The sequence below is a fragment of the Palaemon carinicauda genome, chromosome 37 (genome assembly GCF_036898095.1).
Source record: "Palaemon carinicauda isolate YSFRI2023 chromosome 37, ASM3689809v2, whole genome shotgun sequence".
NCBI lineage: Eukaryota > Metazoa > Arthropoda > Malacostraca > Decapoda > Palaemonidae > Palaemon > Palaemon carinicauda.
The window spans coordinates 1733374-1750873 of NC_090761.1; the positions used below are offsets into that span (position 1 = coordinate 1733374).

General features: G+C 37.9%; 3 protein-coding genes across 5 annotated transcripts in view; 2 read left to right on the forward strand and 1 right to left on the reverse strand.

Moving 5' to 3' along the window:
* The window catches only part of LOC137629418 (inactive heparanase-2-like), a 34010-nt gene extending 26364 nt beyond the window's left edge, over nt 1-7646 (forward strand). For both annotated transcript variants that reach the window (XM_068360654.1, XM_068360655.1), the window contains exons 10-12: nt 6327-6459; nt 6721-6850; nt 7392-7646. In XM_068360654.1, the coding sequence (XP_068216755.1) occupies nt 6327-6459; nt 6721-6850; nt 7392-7563 (435 nt within the window). In that variant the 3' untranslated portion in view covers nt 7564-7646. The remainder of the gene's footprint in view (nt 1-6326; nt 6460-6720; nt 6851-7391) is intronic.
* Nucleotides 7647-8763: 1117 nt separating this feature from the next.
* On the forward strand, nt 8764-9449 carry LOC137628953 (uncharacterized). The gene is made up of 2 exons (XM_068360206.1): nt 8764-9288; nt 9411-9449. Exons 1-2 carry the CDS (start codon nt 8764-8766, stop codon nt 9447-9449), a joined length of 564 nt encoding a protein of 187 aa, XP_068216307.1.
* A 3446-nt stretch (nt 9450-12895) lies between these two features.
* The window catches only part of LOC137629419 (protein obstructor-E-like), a 9170-nt gene continuing 4565 nt past the window's right edge, over nt 12896-17500 (reverse strand). The window contains exons 2-4 of one of the 2 annotated variants that reach the window (XM_068360656.1): nt 14835-15053; nt 14010-14198; nt 12896-13776 (exon numbers count right to left, since the gene is read on the reverse strand). In XM_068360656.1, the coding sequence (XP_068216757.1) occupies nt 13355-13776; nt 14010-14198; nt 14835-15053 (830 nt within the window). In that variant the 3' untranslated portion in view covers nt 12896-13354. Of the gene's footprint in view, nt 13777-14009; nt 14199-14834; nt 15054-15097; nt 15308-17500 lie in introns of both variants that reach the window. The other variant, XM_068360658.1, reaches the window with a different exon arrangement.

A 17500-nucleotide genomic window follows, 5' to 3' on the forward strand; every position in this document is an offset into this window, starting at 1 on the left:
CAATCAATTGAGGTGTTTTTGAGAGACTTTGAAGTAGCCACATATGGGTGGTCGGAAAAGAAAAAGCTATTCAAATAATTAGAGTGCTGAAAGATGCTCTGGCAATGGAAGTAATGTGTTGGCCACAAGAAAGTCAAAGAAGTTATGCTGAAATAAAACGATGTTTAATTGAGAAGTATGCCTTGCCTGATGCGAGAAAGGGAGACCTAAAAAAAAAATAAACAACCCAAAATACGGGAAGGTGAATCCGTTCTTAGTTTAATAACTCGCATTTTTCAGGATTGCGATTCGTTTGCTACCCGGAGTGCCAATCTCCCAGGTGATAAAAAGGCAATTGCCCGTATACATATTCGTAGATTAGTAAATCGGTATTTATGTAGTTATTTCTTCGATGACAATTGCTCTTTAGCAGACGTAGTGAGTGTGATACAAAACATTTTAGACAGTTTGCTAGAAGAAAAAAGGACTGGGAATAACGGGGCCGATTCCGAGAAGTTGGCAGCCATGAGAGGAAGTCAACCCTGGAAGAGAGGTAAGGGGGAATACAGTCAGCAGATTAGCAGAGGCTTCAGATGTTGGCAGTGTGGGGGAGAGGGGCACCGACGAGTGGATTGCCCCACCCAAGGATCCCCCCGCTGTTACACTTGTCAGGCCTATGGTTATTTATCTTGAGAGTGCCCAGCAAAAAACGCCCAGGCCGGGTGGGCTGGGGCGCATGCACACCTCCCCCCGCCCAACGTCCGAGGAAAAGGGAGCAGAGGAAGGGGGAAACGAGGGAGTTCGATGCCCCCCCCCCCCCCCCCCCCGCGCATGACATCACAAGCAGTAGCCAAGGAAGCAGTGACGACAGACGTGACAGAGCAGGCACTGGGACCTCCATCGATACCCCTGACCTCACCCCTGAAGCACTAGGGAGAGGACCAGGGAGCAGCAGCACGGCTGCGGGGGTCATTAACCCGTGCTCCATATCTCAAAATGACCATCAGGGAATGTTAGCAGTTAGGATCGACCTGCAAGATAAATCCATCCGAGCGCTGATTGACATGGGAGCCAGTGTTTCATTGATTGAAAAAAAATTCTCCTCAAATCCACTACAGCCAGCGGCATCCATTGTTCTTGACACGCCAGGAGGAAATAAACTACACATAAACCATACATCAATCGTCCAGTTCAAGGTGGGGTCTGTGAAGTTTACACATGATTTTTTTTGTCTTGCCACCTTGGGAATTCCAGGAATAGAGGCTATACTTGGAATAGACTTTATATCTAATAAGAAAATTTGCATTTTTTGGGGAAAAGATACAATAACAGTAAAAGCAGGGGGGTACAATTTGCCGATAGAAAGTCATGAGGCAGTAAGTGCGTGTGTTAGCTCGGAGAGACATTTAAGTAAGGTATCAGTTATACCTGAGAGAGGTGAAGTGTAATCCCCCCAGTCCCTTGTGAGCATATCTGTGACCCCGTGTCGCCCTCTTGCGGAAGGAACCAAGGTAGTTGTTAAACCCCATGACAATTGGGCACATATGATATTAGAGGGATTGACAGAAATTGAAGAGAACAAAGCTGATATAATGATGGTTAATTTGTCAAATAAAAGAATTGTTTTAGGAAGTGATTGTGTGTGTGAATTAGAGTTATGTAAAATTGCTTATAATGGGATGTTGGGAGCCACAACTTCAGCCCGCACAGACAAACACACTCAGAATTTGATTATGCAAGCGCGAAAATTATATCCCTCAAAATATCAGCGTGTAGTTAGTGACATTGTCAATAATTATTCCGATGTAATTGCAATTGGAGATAAGCCACCCGGGAGGATTGATCGATTTCCCTATAGCATTGAAACTGGGCAAACGGAGCCGATCAGGTCAAGGCCTTATAAGGTACCCATTTGTTTCCAGGGAGAGATAGAAAGGGAAATTAATAAATTAAGGGAACAAGGGATAATCGAGAAAAGCGAATCCCCCTGGGCTTCTCGAATTGTAGCTGTTAGGAAAAAGAATGGCTCAGTAAGATTGCGTGTTGATTATAAGAAATTGAATGCAATCACTAAGGCTAATGCACTCCCTTTGCCCTCAATCGAAGAATTACTTGTTAAAGTACGAGATAGCAAATATTTTACAACTATTGATTTGAAATCTGGATACTATCAAATACCCATTCAGGAAGACAGTAAATTTAAAATGGCATTTATAGCTAACGATCAATTATTTCAGTTTAATTTTCTTCCTTTCAGTGTTAAAAATGCTCCAAGTCATTTTTCTAGAGTAATGATGGCGGTTTTGTAACCCTTAATTGGCCATAATGTTTTTGTTTATTTAGATTATATCATAATTACAGGGATAACGGCCGAAGAACATAATTATAATATTCGTAAAGTTTTAGAAGCATTGAATTTATCAAAGTGGAAATTTTTCTGTAAACAGATCGAATTTTTAGGTCACATAATAACCTCAGAAGGTATCCAACCCTGCCCCAGTAAAGTAGCGGCTATTACAAATTTCCCCAGGCCACGTAACCCTAAGGAAGTAGCTGGGTTCTTCGGGCTTGCTGGGTATTACCATAAATTCATAAGAGGTTTTGGAGAGATAGCGAAACACTTGGATGCTTTAAAGAGACAGAAAGTAATAAATTGGGGACTGGAAGAAGAAAGGGCCTTTAACCATTTGAAAGCTGTCTTAACTAGCAATGAATTACTCGCATATCATAGATTTGATCGCCTGTTTTTAGGGACAGCAGATGCGAGTAGCGTAGCTATTGGTGGCGTAGTGTCTCAACAAGATGATAAAGGCAGAGAGAGACCCATTTGTTTTGCTTCCCGGGCGTTTAAAGGGACAGAAAAGAATTATAGTACATCCGATCAAGAGGCTTTGGCTATTCTTTGGGTTCTAGAGAGGCATCAGTTGTTTTTTTTAGGTCAGTCGATTGAGTTGCAAAGCGATCATTGCCCCTCACGTGATTTGAATTATAAAAGTGATTTGACCTCTCGTCAAGCGAGATGGATTGAGAGATTGTTCGAGTTCAACATAAAGGGTTTTCACCACATAGAAGGTAAGGCTAACAAGGTAGCTGATGCTCTCTCTAGAAGTGCATTAATAGGAGTAACAACTCGGGTACAAAAAAGAAACAAAGAACGTAACTAAAATAATGAACACCCCCATCATAATAGAGAAAACAGAGAACAGGATGAGAGTTCTCGCGATGCACATACAGTAGACAGGAGAGAGAGAGAGAGAGAGTCGACTCGGGGGAGAGAGAGAGAGAGAGAGAGAGAGAGAGAGAAGAGAGAGAGAGAGAGAGAGAGAGAGAAAGAGAGAGAGAGAGAGAGAGAGAGTCGACTCGGGAGGTAGAGAGAGAGACAGAGATGAATATATGTGGATGACCAGGGGTGTCCAGAATGAATGCCCTGATGATGCAGGTTTGATTGACTTGGGAGGTTGGGACATAAAAGAAGTCCGAGAGGGACAGAAAAAAAGAGAAATTGATGGAAAGAGTGCGAGCAGTGATTAAAGGGGAATCAGAGAATTATCCGTCATTTCTGAATGTGCCTCGTTAGAAATTTTTTATTGAAAATGATGTCTTATATCGTGCTTACGAGAAGAGTGCATATGGATGTAGTAGGACCACTTCCTACTGAGTTAAGACAACATAAGTATATATGTGTATATGTGGATGCATTTACTCGGTACACTCATACATACGCAATGTTGGATAAATCTGCAAATTCATTAGCCCAGGCACTGTGCTCTTTCATTAGTAGGTTTGGTTGCCCGAAAATTTTGATTAGTGATAACGGTCTAGAGTTAATAAATAAGGTGGTGAAATCGGTCACAGACTTGATGAAAATTAAACACTTTTCAGTGACTGCATATAGGCCTTCAGCAAATGGCTTAGTAGAGTTGCATAATAGGTAAGTAGTGCGAATTTTGCATTACTTAGTGGCTGATGACCCTCTTCATTAGCATGCCATGCTTCCTACAGCTGAGCTAGCTTTCAACATTACATATAATGCTTCTCTCAGGGACACGCCTTTCTTTTTAGTGCATGGACAGATCCTGTGTTACCATATATGGTTCTCATCAATTCGCAACAATTGCCAAATTATTCAACTGAGCAATACCGTGTATATTTATTAAATTTATTAAGGAGAGTAATGAATACCACTGAAAGGTTTTTGAAAAGAGCTAATGAAAATCCCAACTCAAAGTATGATGGTCGGTTCAAAACGTCACCGGTAAAAGTATTTGTGGGCGATCGTGTGTATTTGAAACAATTACAACCTGGGAAACACAAACTAGAGCCAGCGTATTTGGGTCCTTACCGAGTAAAGATGGTTAAGTCTAACACACTAGTGATACAGAGCATTGTTAATGGTTTAGTGTCTGAACAACATCTGGCACATATACATGTGGTACCTAAAGAGGTAGTTTTCAAAAGTGTTCCTCTTTACCCCTGCATACGTGACATCCCTCGAGTTGATGAGTAGAATTTTTTTTTCCTTTTGCTGTTGTTGTTGTTTGAACAGACCTCATTTCTTCTTTCGACGTGTTTTAAATAAACGTGATGATAACAATGTCTTGTGTTGATGCTAAATTTATACATAAAATGTTGTGGTAATTTTGCTGGGTGTGGAAATACGTATAACATTGTTGAGTGAACCTAAAAACAATCAGAGATTAAATAGGTCAAGTGAGATCTGTCAGGCGGATGTTGTATTATTCATGTATTTATATGATTCCTGGTTGCTGGGGCCGGGGCGGTTCCCGAATGGCAAGTAGCTGCGGGATTAAATTTCAGCCTCGAGGATAGGCAGTGTTAGAGAATGTGGAGATGTGAATACCTTATACTTCATGTTATACTAGAAGGGTCGGAAGATGAATGATTTTCTCGGGAAACGGCTAGTGACCACCGGTTGCAAGTGCAAATGTTGTAGTGATTTAAATAAATGGTGAAACGGTGGTAGTGAGATGTGTTACGAAATTGTGCCGTAAACCCGGACAAGTAAAATCGAGGGGTGAAGGAATATCTATTCCTACCCCTGTCCCGCCCAAGAAGCCCGTATTGCCCGCAACCAGAGGGAGGTTAATGATGAGGTTATATAGACCTGATGTTATGGTTTTTTTTTATTACTTTGGGTATTCTGTGTTTTGGTTGCAGAGGTCTTAAGAAGAAATGAGTGGAATTATTTATATTGTTTTGTGTACATTTTTACATGCAATATTTCATTTTTTTATTTTTTTGTGGGAGATGTTTTTTTTTTTTTTTTTGGGGGGGGGGGGGTGATTTCTATATATATATATATATATATATATATATATATATATATATATATATATATATATATATATATATATATATATATATATATATATATATATATTAGGTTACATTTCTTTTTAGTACATGCCATGCCTATTCCGGGTTGGAGTGTCCTCCATATATCAATGACTAGTGAGGGCGAGTACGCACCTCCTCCCGGAGTGAGGAGCTTAATGTGGAATAATGTCCTAATTCGTGTATGTAGATGTCTTGTATATCAAGGTAAATTAACTCAATATTCATGAGTTTTCCACAAAAACCTATGGTGCAATAGCTGCATTTTGATAACGAAGGCAGTAGTTAGTTGCCGATGAGCACACGAGTTGATAAGTCCCTCACCCGAGAGGGTAGATTGTGCAATGTGTACTTACCAACAAATCTTTTATAATAAATTAAGAAAACTCATATGCCAACGTCTCATTATTCGTCTGCACGGGTCAAGTGTAAGTATATATATATATATATATATATATATATATATATATATATATATATATATATATATATATATATATATATTGTGTGTGTGCATTGGTGCTTACAAGCAATGACAATTTGCTAACGAGGTGCAAAGTTGATAAGTGGATTATTGCTCTCTTTATTTAATATGAACTAAAATCTTAGTCCAATTGTAAAGAATCAGGAAAACTCAGACACTAGGTAACTTGAGCCACCTTCACGACAACCCTGATCAGTATCGAGACATGTTGGACCAAAGGAAATATTCTATTAAGATTGTGAGGTCAAATAATTGGCATAAGATATTAAATGATATCATAACTCCAAGAATAGGACGTCTATTATTTTCCCTATATAGACTACATGGCATGTGCTTCTGGATTGCTTTATCGAAATACAAACCAATGTCACATTCTTTATGGATTACATTGCTTTTACGGAAATTGGGTCTCTGGATCCAATATTCTCCGATAATATGGTTATTGTAATACTCTTACATCTAGCTTAGCTAAGACGTGGTTCATAACGCCGTGCACATTCTCTTCCAGGACTATTGGCTATCGGTGTTGTATAAACGATTAGTTGGAGTAGAAGTTCTCAAAGTGATTACAGATGGATCACCTGATACAACAAGACTTTACGGACATTGCCAAAAGCCAGGTTCCACGTCCTATAAGCCAGGTTCATTGAGACGTTTCTCTTTTGTCTGTGTTAAAGCCTATAAATTGTACTTGTTAAGTTGTTGCATCCCGCTAAGGTTAGCATTTCTTTTTTCCAAAATAATATGAGGATTTTAAGTTTCTCTGTTTAATAAGAGATAGCAAAATCAAACCATGAGTACTTGACTACGAAGCTTTTAAGGCATTTATTTTGTAAATGAAACATTCATTTGTCTTCATTGAAATGAACGCCATAATCTTACTTTGATTTTTTTTTTTTTAGGAAATGTTGTTATTTTTGGTGTCAACGTAGACCCTTCGAAATCATCTAAGATATCATTTAAAGGGATGACCTCCGAACACAAAATCCATCAATATCTTCTAGAACCTCCAAATCAGTTCATCCAGTCAACGTATGTAAAAGTATCGTTTGATAAATATGTTGCTAGAAATGAATGGGCCAATATTTTTGGTTTAATTTTTTTAGATATTTATTTCGTAATCATAAAATACATGTGTCTAGTTAGATACTGGATATATATATATATATATATATATATATATATATATATATATATATATATATATATATATATATATATATATATATATATATATATATATATATATATATATATATATATATATATATATATATATATATATATATATATATATATATATATATATATATATATATATATATATATATATATATATATATATATATATATATATATATATATATATATATATATATATATATATATATATATAATAATATATATATATATATATATTTTATATATGTGTGTGGTATTCTCTGTGTTTATTCTCGTGTTTATGCGTACGTTTGTCTGTAAAAATAAGTTATGGTTGAATTGTTTATAATACTATTTTGATGTCAGATGAGAATATATTTAGGGTGTCTAAATTCTCTTCTTTTATGTACAGTGACGTAATGCTTAATGGCAAACTGCTGGAGATGACGCCAGATGATCAACTTCCAGACTTGGAACCTCAACTCCTTTCTGGACAAGAAATCGAATTTCCACCTCTTTCCTTTGGCTTCTGGGTTGTTGTAGACGCCCATACACAAGACTGTGAGACTCCTCATGCTCTTTAGACTCCAGATTCCCCATTGTTTGATGTAAAGGGACAATACCCTTAAATGTACCGGAAAATAAGAAATAAACCCTAAATCAAGTATATCTGATTTTTATTCGAACCTTTCATGTGCTTTTTTAATAAAACAGAATTTCTTTTCTACATTTAATGCAATGTTTTTAATTATTATACAATGGATACTAACCCAGGAGCTCATACCTAGTAGTTTCTTATCCTTAATGTTAAAGTGGTTCGTTTGAATAAAAACAGAACTGGGATAGATTTATTTTGAATTCAAAACCCAATATAGGGTGGTGCACTTGGCTTTCCGTCACTTTTGCCACTTTTTGGAAAGTACGCCCTTCATCATTCACAAGGACCATATGCCTCAGCTTCACACCTACCCTCGATAGTCCAACACCTGGTCTACACGTCAATGCTGACCTTCTCTGCCGTGGCTAAATACATCTGTACCATCCATAACGTCCGTGGGATAGTGAATCCTATTATCGCTGCCTTGTCAAGAAACACATTGTCCGTCATTCACCTGGCATTGGATTACAACACCTTAACAAAAGCCCAACGAAAAGATCCAGAGTACCCAGCACGTAGGACATGCTGCACATCCTTCCGTTGGGAGGATGTCCCTCATGACGATTCCAAAGCCACCCTCTGTGATGTCAGTACTGGTATACCTAGACCAAGGTAACCTTCTCCCATGCGCCGACACTTGTTTGATTTCCTTCATGGCCTTTCACATCCCTCCCACTGTTCTACTGCAGAGCTACTGAAGACAAAGTTCATTTGGCATGGCAATATTAAGGATGCTAAAGACTGGGTCTCTGTCTGTACTTCATGCCAAACCTCAAAAGTACATCGACACACGGATTCAGTATTGTGCACCTTTTTTTCAACCTCAACAGCGCTTTGCCCACATTCACGTCAATGTTGTAGTAGGTCCTCTACCCAAATCCCAAGGACATCGTTACCTGTTTACCATCATCGACCGCTCACCTCGTTGGCTTGAAGCCATTCCCATGGAAGCTGCAACATCCGCCTCATATACATTTACCTTACTCTTTACATGGATAGTCAGATTTGGTATCTCTGAGCATATTACTTACAATAGGGGTACCACTTTTACCTCCATTGTGGACATCGTTGATGAATCCCTTGAGTATTATCCTTCATCAGACAACCACTTGCAGCCCTGCTGCTAATGGTATGGTCGAACGTTTTCACCGTACCTTCAGCAGCTTTAATGTCCCACTGCAATAACTCCAGCTGGGGTACCCAGCTTTCCCATGTCCTCCTTAGACTAGGGACTACTCCTAAAGACGCCCTGGATGTTTTGGCAGATGAAATTGTGTATGGGGACCCATTAGTCATTCCTGCCAAAGTTTTTCCGTCTGCAGCCTCCTCCGACAATCTCCAGTGCTTGCGTTACGTTGTGAGAAAATCTACTCCGTGCCTTCAGACTTGGAAGCCCACAGCTAAACAACACATACTAATAGATCTGCATTCGGCAACACACGTTTTCCTGTTCAACAACGCTAGCAAGCCACCGTTAATGCCCCCTTACAAGGGCCCTTTCCTCGTGATCAGTCGTACGCCGAAGGTATTACTCCTCAAACTGCGTGGCAAAGAAGACTGGGATTCCATTGATCACCTAAAACTTGCATATCTCCTTCCATATGACCTGCCCAAAGCAAGGGTCTCAATAGCAGGGCATCCTATTTCCCATGTATGTCTTGTTAATGGGCGGTGGAGCTATGTACCACACGTGTATTACACACACTCGTACACTGTTATGGTATTTTTGTTATTTTGTATATTGTTGTTATTAATCTCCCCTCGCACTGATAGCCTGCTCATTCTTATATCTGCTTGTATCGTTCTGTTTAAATTTCTGTGACCTTCTTTCACTGAAACTGTTATCCCTGTCCTCTGAAATAAAAGCATTCACAAGTCTCTGTTACAGCCAAACTGCTCTCGTACACACATATATATATATACACACATATATATATATATATATATATATATATATATATATATATGTGTATGTATATATATATATATATATATATATATATATATATATATACATATATATATATATATATATATATATATATATATATATATATATATATACTGTATATAGAATGTAAGTTATAAGAATTTTTTAAAAGATCCATGGTCAAATATACGCAGATGAAGAATGAATGGTTTGGTATATATGTATGCGTGAGAGAAGGATATGATAGTTTTTATAGCTCTTATATATATTTGTGGAAAGAATAATGAGAAATTTGAAGGTAAATGAGAGGGACTTGCAACCTTGTGTTTATATGGATTTTAATAGCTCAAAAACAAAAGCTGGCCTGGTTGTTGTGCATGAAGACCAACTCAGAAGCAGTAGGATTCTTATAAGGCAAGGTATCTTGAATTCATAGCTAGTATCTATTCCATTATTTTTGCTTTTATTGATGATTGCCCAGTTGACTAGTCTTGACTCACGCACAAAGAATTATCAGCCCCTGGTCTGATATGCCCAGTATTTGTCAGTCACGATTGGGTAGTACAGGAAAAATGAAATCTTTGAAAACTTCGCTGACTGCATTCAAGATATTTTAGAAATAAATCTCTTTGTGACATATTTTTAGAAGTTTCAAGTTCCCTCAACATTGTCTTGGAATAATCACGTTTCCAATTGCCAACTTTTCGGAGTACATAGGTGTTCCTTTTATTCCAGGCTGTTATATATTTATTTTTATTAAAGATTTAAATTGCCACCATACGTTTTGATTTGAAAAATTTTTCTCATACTCTGAATGCATCTTCCTCCTAATCCGCTGTCATTTTTTGACATAATTGAATTGGGAAGAATTTGATAGGTGATTGAAATAATTTTCATATCTTTTCTGATCAAGAGCCCTTCACTGTTCCTTTACTACAAGAATAAAGTCTTTCATATATTTTCGGCCAATTGAAGAAAAGACTTCAATCTCCTCATAGACAGTTTTACAACACAAGAACCCCCATTCCACATATGTTCTTAGGAAATCAACAGTCTTTGATTTGCTCAATTTTGTGAATAGCCTAATTGTTTTTCTTTAGTGTCATAATTTGGAAACCAGTCCCTTGTTCGTTTTTTTAATTATTAGATATTATAATAACATAGGTATCAGACCTCAGTTTTTGCTTATTCTAGTGTCATTAGGCCAAAGGAATTCGGTCAAATGAAGCGAATAACAAAAGGTTGTTATAATGAGATTTAAAAATCGTAGTAACAACACGTTCTTTTTTTTCTCTAGAGGCTACATGTGGCGCAAAGATGGATTTTATTCATTTAAATATCTCACGGAAAAACAGACGTAAGCTCTCTGTAATTCCTAGTGTCACCCAAAAGCCATATCTGGCAATTAAGGGTATCTGAGAATTAAAGCCATTACATGGATTTACATAAAAGTCTTAAGCTAAGCGTAACGATTTTTTGTGCTATCTAATCTCTACTAGTGTACGAAACGGTCAAAAATGACGGGTGAATATTTACATAGATATGCACACGCACTCATTTCTTACCACGGTATGACTATTTCCTTTCCCCCTTACCCGTCGGACGGGGATAGCTTGGCGTGACGGGAAAGATTATATATACTGTATATATATATATATATATATATATATATATATATATATATATATATATATATATATATATATATATGTGTGTGTATATATATATATATATATATATATATATATATATATATATATATATATATATATATATATATATATATATATATGTGTGTGTGTGTGTGTGTGTGTGTGTGTGTATATATATATTTATATATATATACACTTACTCTTTATTATGATTGGGTGACATGCGCTATTTACACTTTTTATAAGAGGCTATTTGGGCTATTTGCTTGGAAATAACCATCACACATCATCAAAGCGGTTTAAATGTATTCGAATCCTTTTTCCCCTGAAATTTAATTTTATAGATTACAATCTTTTCACCAAAGCTGCTCCATCTTCTCTTAACAAATGGATACTACGTCCAATCACTCATCCGTCTTTCCATTTATGAAGAATTTCTTTTTCTCATGATTGATAATTGCTTTTAATTCCTAAGGCCTATTGTTACGCTCTTTTAAAACACAAATGATGCTCTATCTATTCTTATGTAAACCTTTTACATTGATTTGTTTCTCTATAAAAGCCTCTAAATGTTCATTTAGGAACCTTTATTTGAAAAACTTCAGCGATTGAACTTTAGATGGAAAATAAGAGAAGATAGATGAGGGAAATAATGAAATTAGAAAAGATAGAATACCCGAAACTTTATGAAAAGTAACAAACTTGGAACAATTTCTGGTATTTTCTCTCTGAAGGTAAAAGAAAATCGTGTGGTAAATAACGAATTCAAAGGCCAACATAATTGCATTGAGGTTGTAAGGATAACTGAATAACTATTTTATCTTAAATGTACATCTCAGAAAATTATGACCTAATTACTCATAAAAAGTACACCTCATCCATTTTAGCCAATAAAATACTGTAGTTCACTTTGCTTCTGATAGAGCAAAAAAAAAAAAAAAAAGGGGGGGGGGGGCGTGTTGAGCAAGATATAAATATCTTGATATAGTACCTCAAAAATCATTTGAGATTTCAATGTATGTAGGAATAATTCCTACATAGGCGAAAAAATATGATTATCTTTATGCAGTCGGTGAAAGAATTGGTGCAAAAAGTAGTCATAAGAAAAGTCCTATAAACCGCTAAAGTTGAAGTCACACTAAATTCCCTCAACCATCGATAAAAAAAAAGTTGTTTTAATGAATTACAACATTGATCTGAATTAATCCTTCAAAATACATTACATTTAATTAGTTTACCGCGCATGAGATTGATGAAATACCTACCAGTGAAAATTGGTGTTTAAATTAATGACCAAGGAAGATTTCATAATGATTGTGATGATAATTTAAACATACATTAAGCTTGTTAGAGAAAGCAGATGCTGGATGCTCAACACGGAATCGTTGAAATTGCTTGTAAAGATACACTGAAGACCGACACACCTGTAATATAATCTCCAAACAAAACACCCTTAATTATAGTAATGATAATGAAACTGTGACCTATTTGTGAAAATTTCAATAACAACGATTAAAGTATCACAGAAACTGGGGATGATGTTGATATTCCTATGTAAAGTATACAGAGAGAGAGAGAGAGAGAGAGAGAGAGAGAGAGAGAGAGAGAGAGAGAGAGAGAGAGAGAGAGACGCGCTTTTAAAATATAAGTTTCATGGAGTATGGTAAACAAAATACTTTGTAAGATTTAACATAATTTATTTACAAACAGAAAAATAACAACTAATGCTAATAATAATAAAAAGTGTAGGTGTACTGAACGAAATACTTTGTGTGGAGAACTATGTACAGCAGGCCGTGGGTTCTGGCCATCACAAACGTTGCCACCTCGAAAGGATATGTGGGTTCAAGTCACCCACACACACATCCTGAAGGTCAGACGACAATCTTTGGGTGAAGGAAGTTTTGTACCCGCACGGCATGAGGAGATGCATTAAAAAGATAAGGAAGTGAGAAAGACATTCTCAAGAGAGGGAGACTGCAAAGGCAAAGATAGAAAAGGAAGGAAATGTTCTCAGGTCATAGAGTTTGACAGTCAGTCATGCAAGACTTCTCTTTGCTAGGATGCAGGGAAACCTTTTCCCCTTGCCAATCCGCTAGCGGGAAGCTCACTCTGAGACTGCGGTGAGACTTCTTTTACTGCAGAGGGATGGCACCTGGGATAGGGGCAGGTCGGAAATTTCCTCCTGAAGGTAGAGGCCTTGCATCAGGGACTGGGAAAGCGGGTTCCTGTGGGATCGGTCTAAGGCCCTGTGGGGCAACAGGAATAGCGTTTTCAGGGATGAATGTCTCGCGAACGGGAGCGGCCTGCAGTGTGGGGCGGCGGCGCTGAGGGCGTGGTTGGACTGGCTCACCTGACCGCTCTTCCTCGGGAGGTGGAGTGGTTGATGGGACGTCGCAGTCGACTGTGGGGGGATTAACACAGCGGCGAGACTGCTTGTCGAATACGAGGGTGGCAGGGCAGCGTTGAAGCCGTGGGTAACCTCCTTGACATGCCCAATATCTTTCACAAGATTTACCCAAAGGTACGTTGGCATTAGGGTCGTCCTTGCAGAGAGCTGGAATTGAATTAATAAATATTTATCCTAAAGTCAAGGAATATTTTTCCACAAAGTCAGTTTCCTCAAATTCATACTTTCATATATGTCAGAAAATAGAATACCAGCTGCAATGGCTACAAATGTGCAAAGGCAATAGGACAATTTTTGATTGATAGTTGAACACAAACGAAGTATTGTAAGTATAATGTAATAGAAAATTAATAAAGTTTCATGACAGCTGAGTAACTTACGATGTTTTTGGCAACCTCCAACGTTCTGTGGCCAGTCACAAGCATGAGTTTCTTCGTTGTACAGAAGTCCTCCGATGCAGAACTGTTCTGTAGCAGTACCGTTCCAGCATGTCCAGTACCGAGTGCAAGAAGTTTCGTGTCCGAAAATGCCGTACAGCCAATCACAGTGTTCGGTTGAAATTGGTGGATCTGCGAAAAAGTCGGAAATTAACATTCTTCTTAAACTTATAGGAATGCCTTAACTGAATTCTCGATAAATGAAGATCTTAAGGTAAAGAATAGTCATTTTACTTTCATCTGATTGTAGGTACACCTTTCATTGATTATTTTTGAAATTTACGAAAATAACAGCATTCCCATTTGCAAACTTGGTCTTTTTAAAATTGGTCGTTGAATAAAATATTTGGAAGATCTGTGTCAGTGTTTGAATGACTATGAAAGTAGGCCAACATTTCTTTCAATTATCTACTCAGAAAGATCTGATCAATCCTTTCGGGAAAATTTCATTAACAAATAGCTACATTTTCAGTATGTTGATTGTAATATTGGTTATGTATTGGATAACTATCCAATTAAATCTCCTGTAAATCTCAAAGTGAAGAAGAATAAAATAAATAAAAAGATAAAAGGAAATGTAACTGATGATTCGATAAAGAAAACTCTTCTAGGGTGATCTTGGAAATTCGTTCCGCTTGGGATGCCTCCACTATGGTTTCTCTCCCAGATCACAGATGTCTCTGGCATAAGAGGCTATACTAATTTTTCCGTCTCTGTCATATTTTCTCCTTGGTTCTTTTCCGTTCCCAACTGAGCAAATTCACTTACTAGCCAGTTGTTTTGTATCGCAATACGCCCCTCTCCATGGATAGTCGCATCCTTCGGCGATGCCTCTGTTTCTTCCAACAAAGACCAAGCCGTTTGGACAGTCATACAGTTGGGGCTGCCCGGCCACGCATTCCCAGTATCGGTCACAATAGGTGATGTCCCCGACGACACGCGACTTTCGGTCACAGGGGTCGGGCTGTTGTTGCTGCTGGGCCAAACCTGCCGGAGGAAATGAAGGAAGAAAACATGATAAGGCTACTTACTTCTGCCGGGTCGATCAGAGCAGTCAACGTTGAAGTCGTAGTCACACACTCCAAAGAGTCCTTGCGTTCGTTTTCCAAGGTAGACTAAACCATTGGGGCACGTCTGAAGGACAGCTTGGCCGTCAAAGCACTCGTAGTAAGCATCACATTGGTCTTCGTGGGCTGATGTCCTGGTCTTTGTCTTGCAAGGGTCCAGACGTTGCCCCATAGCTAAGGTTTGGTCAGTGGTCAGGTAAGTATCATTAGTAAGTCTATTATCTCTCGTCACAAATTACAGTCAATTTAGCTTTTTTCCAGATGTTAGTCTATTTACATGAACATTTAGTCATTTACGTCAAGTTCTTAACACCGTAAATCTATTATTGAGAAATTTAATTCAGTTTCTTAAACGTATATTATTATGAATAACAACACATAACCTAAAACGTAATATGATACTAAACTAAATTATATTGAAGGGAATAATGAGCCAGCAATCCAACTCCAGTTCAATGACCTTGCTCTCGATATAATCCAACAAGACAGCCAATATCACCCAGCTTTCACTTTTGAGGGGGAGAGACGGGTGGGGGGCGGGGGTTCGGTGGGAGTGTCATGACGTGTATCAGAGGAGGAGGAAGGGAACCTGAAGGTAGGACGTAGTGCCGACAGACATTGGCCAATCAAAGGCCTCAAATGTTCCAAGGGAGGGGGTGGAGAAGGCAGGGGGAGGGTAGACTTCCCAGCCCTGAGGCACCAAGTGAAAGTTTGTGGTAAAGATTTCTGTCAGTGACTTACGCGACTTGGACAATCGTTTCGTTAAATAAAAGAAAAGGATTCTAACGGCAGTAAGGCAAACATACATCAGCTAATTATAAAAAGCTTTCTCTCTCTTTCTCTCTCTCTCTCCCTCTGAACATATCCACTACTCAAAACGGTATGTATAATTTTTAGAGTAGGTATAAACACACTAACATGCACACGCAACTCCTTCGTATGCGCCACACACACACAGACAGACACACACATATACACACACCCACACACACACACACACACACATATATATATATATATATATATATATATATATATATATATATATATATGTGTGTGTGTGTGTGTGTGTGTGTGTGTTTGTGTGCGTATGAGAGAGAGAGAGAGAGAGAGAGAGAGAGAGAGAGAGAGTATTGTATGTGTGCATTTTCACTGGGATACTGTAGAATTGCAAATGGCATTTTATCAGTGATTAGGATTATCTCACTATTTCCTTCTTACTTTTCTATGATCTAAAATGGCCTTCTCACTTGACTGACTGGGCCACGCAGTGGCCGGTATCATAGCTTGCTAAATTACATTCGAACGGAGGAGCCCTGAGGATCTATCCAACCCCAAGAATGAATTTTCTGGGAACGTTCTCCGACTCGGCCCTTCGCCAGACACCGTATTTAGGCGTAACCTTAAATAGTAAAAGTAGCTGAAAGGCAGCAGGGGTCAGGAGTTGCCTTTCATTTCTACTCCGGAAATAAAAAGCTTTTGAAATGTCACCTTTGGCGAGTTGCGCAGTTCTAAAACCAGCACATCTTTTGAGAGAAATTACATTTCTGTTGTAATGTACATCTCATGAATACTTCCTTACTATTATTTCTATTATTATGATGTGACATTCTTAAATGACAAGAAAATGAAAGCATGTTCTACTTTGCGTCACCCCATTCCATATTCTGTGACGCTTTTTATAATGTTTGACTTCATTTATTACATTTTGTAACTTGAGACATCTCTCGAGGTGGAACTAACGTCTAGTTTCTGAATGTCGAAAGAGACCTTCCTGTCGAGCGTATCCTAAGATTTATACATTAGAGAATAGCATGATACTCAGACGTTCATACCACACAAGAGCAACGCATGGAGAGAGAGAGAGAGAGAGAGAGAGAGAGAGAGAGAGAGAGAGAGAGAGAGAGAGAGAGAGAGAGAGAGGTGAAGCTATTAATGATACAATAAACTCTGACATGCTTGGCTCAAGGCCTAAATTTTTTATTCAATTCTATTCAATAAACTCTTACGTAGGGGGTATCCCTTATAATGATGCTCAAGCCAATGTCGATTGCTAACATAGAACAACATATCGGTTTGAAAAGCAAATACTGTTTCATATATTTAGCCACATCCTTTAGAATATTTTAGTTCTTTTCTGTTATAAAGAACTATACAGGATTTAATACTAGAATACATAATTTTAGCGGGTTTCCTTATATAATTATTGCTCTTAGTCAAAGTTCTGCATATTCTTGTTATTATTGAATTTAGTTAAAATAGAAATAGTATTTTGTGTGTGTGTGTGTGTCGTGGTAGGCATCAAATCTAATCTTTTAATTTCTTGTTGGAAACTCTTTCTTAGTTTCCAACACTCATCTAACGAGG

Coding starts and splice junctions, on each gene's coding strand:
- LOC137628953 (XM_068360206.1), top strand. CDS start 8,764: ATGGTATGGTCGAACGTTTTCACCGTACCTTCAGCAGCTTTAATGTCC. Junction 9,289..9,410: donor CAGGGCATCCTATTTCCCAT/GTATGTCTTGTT, acceptor TCGCACTGATAG/CCTGCTCATTCTTATATCTG.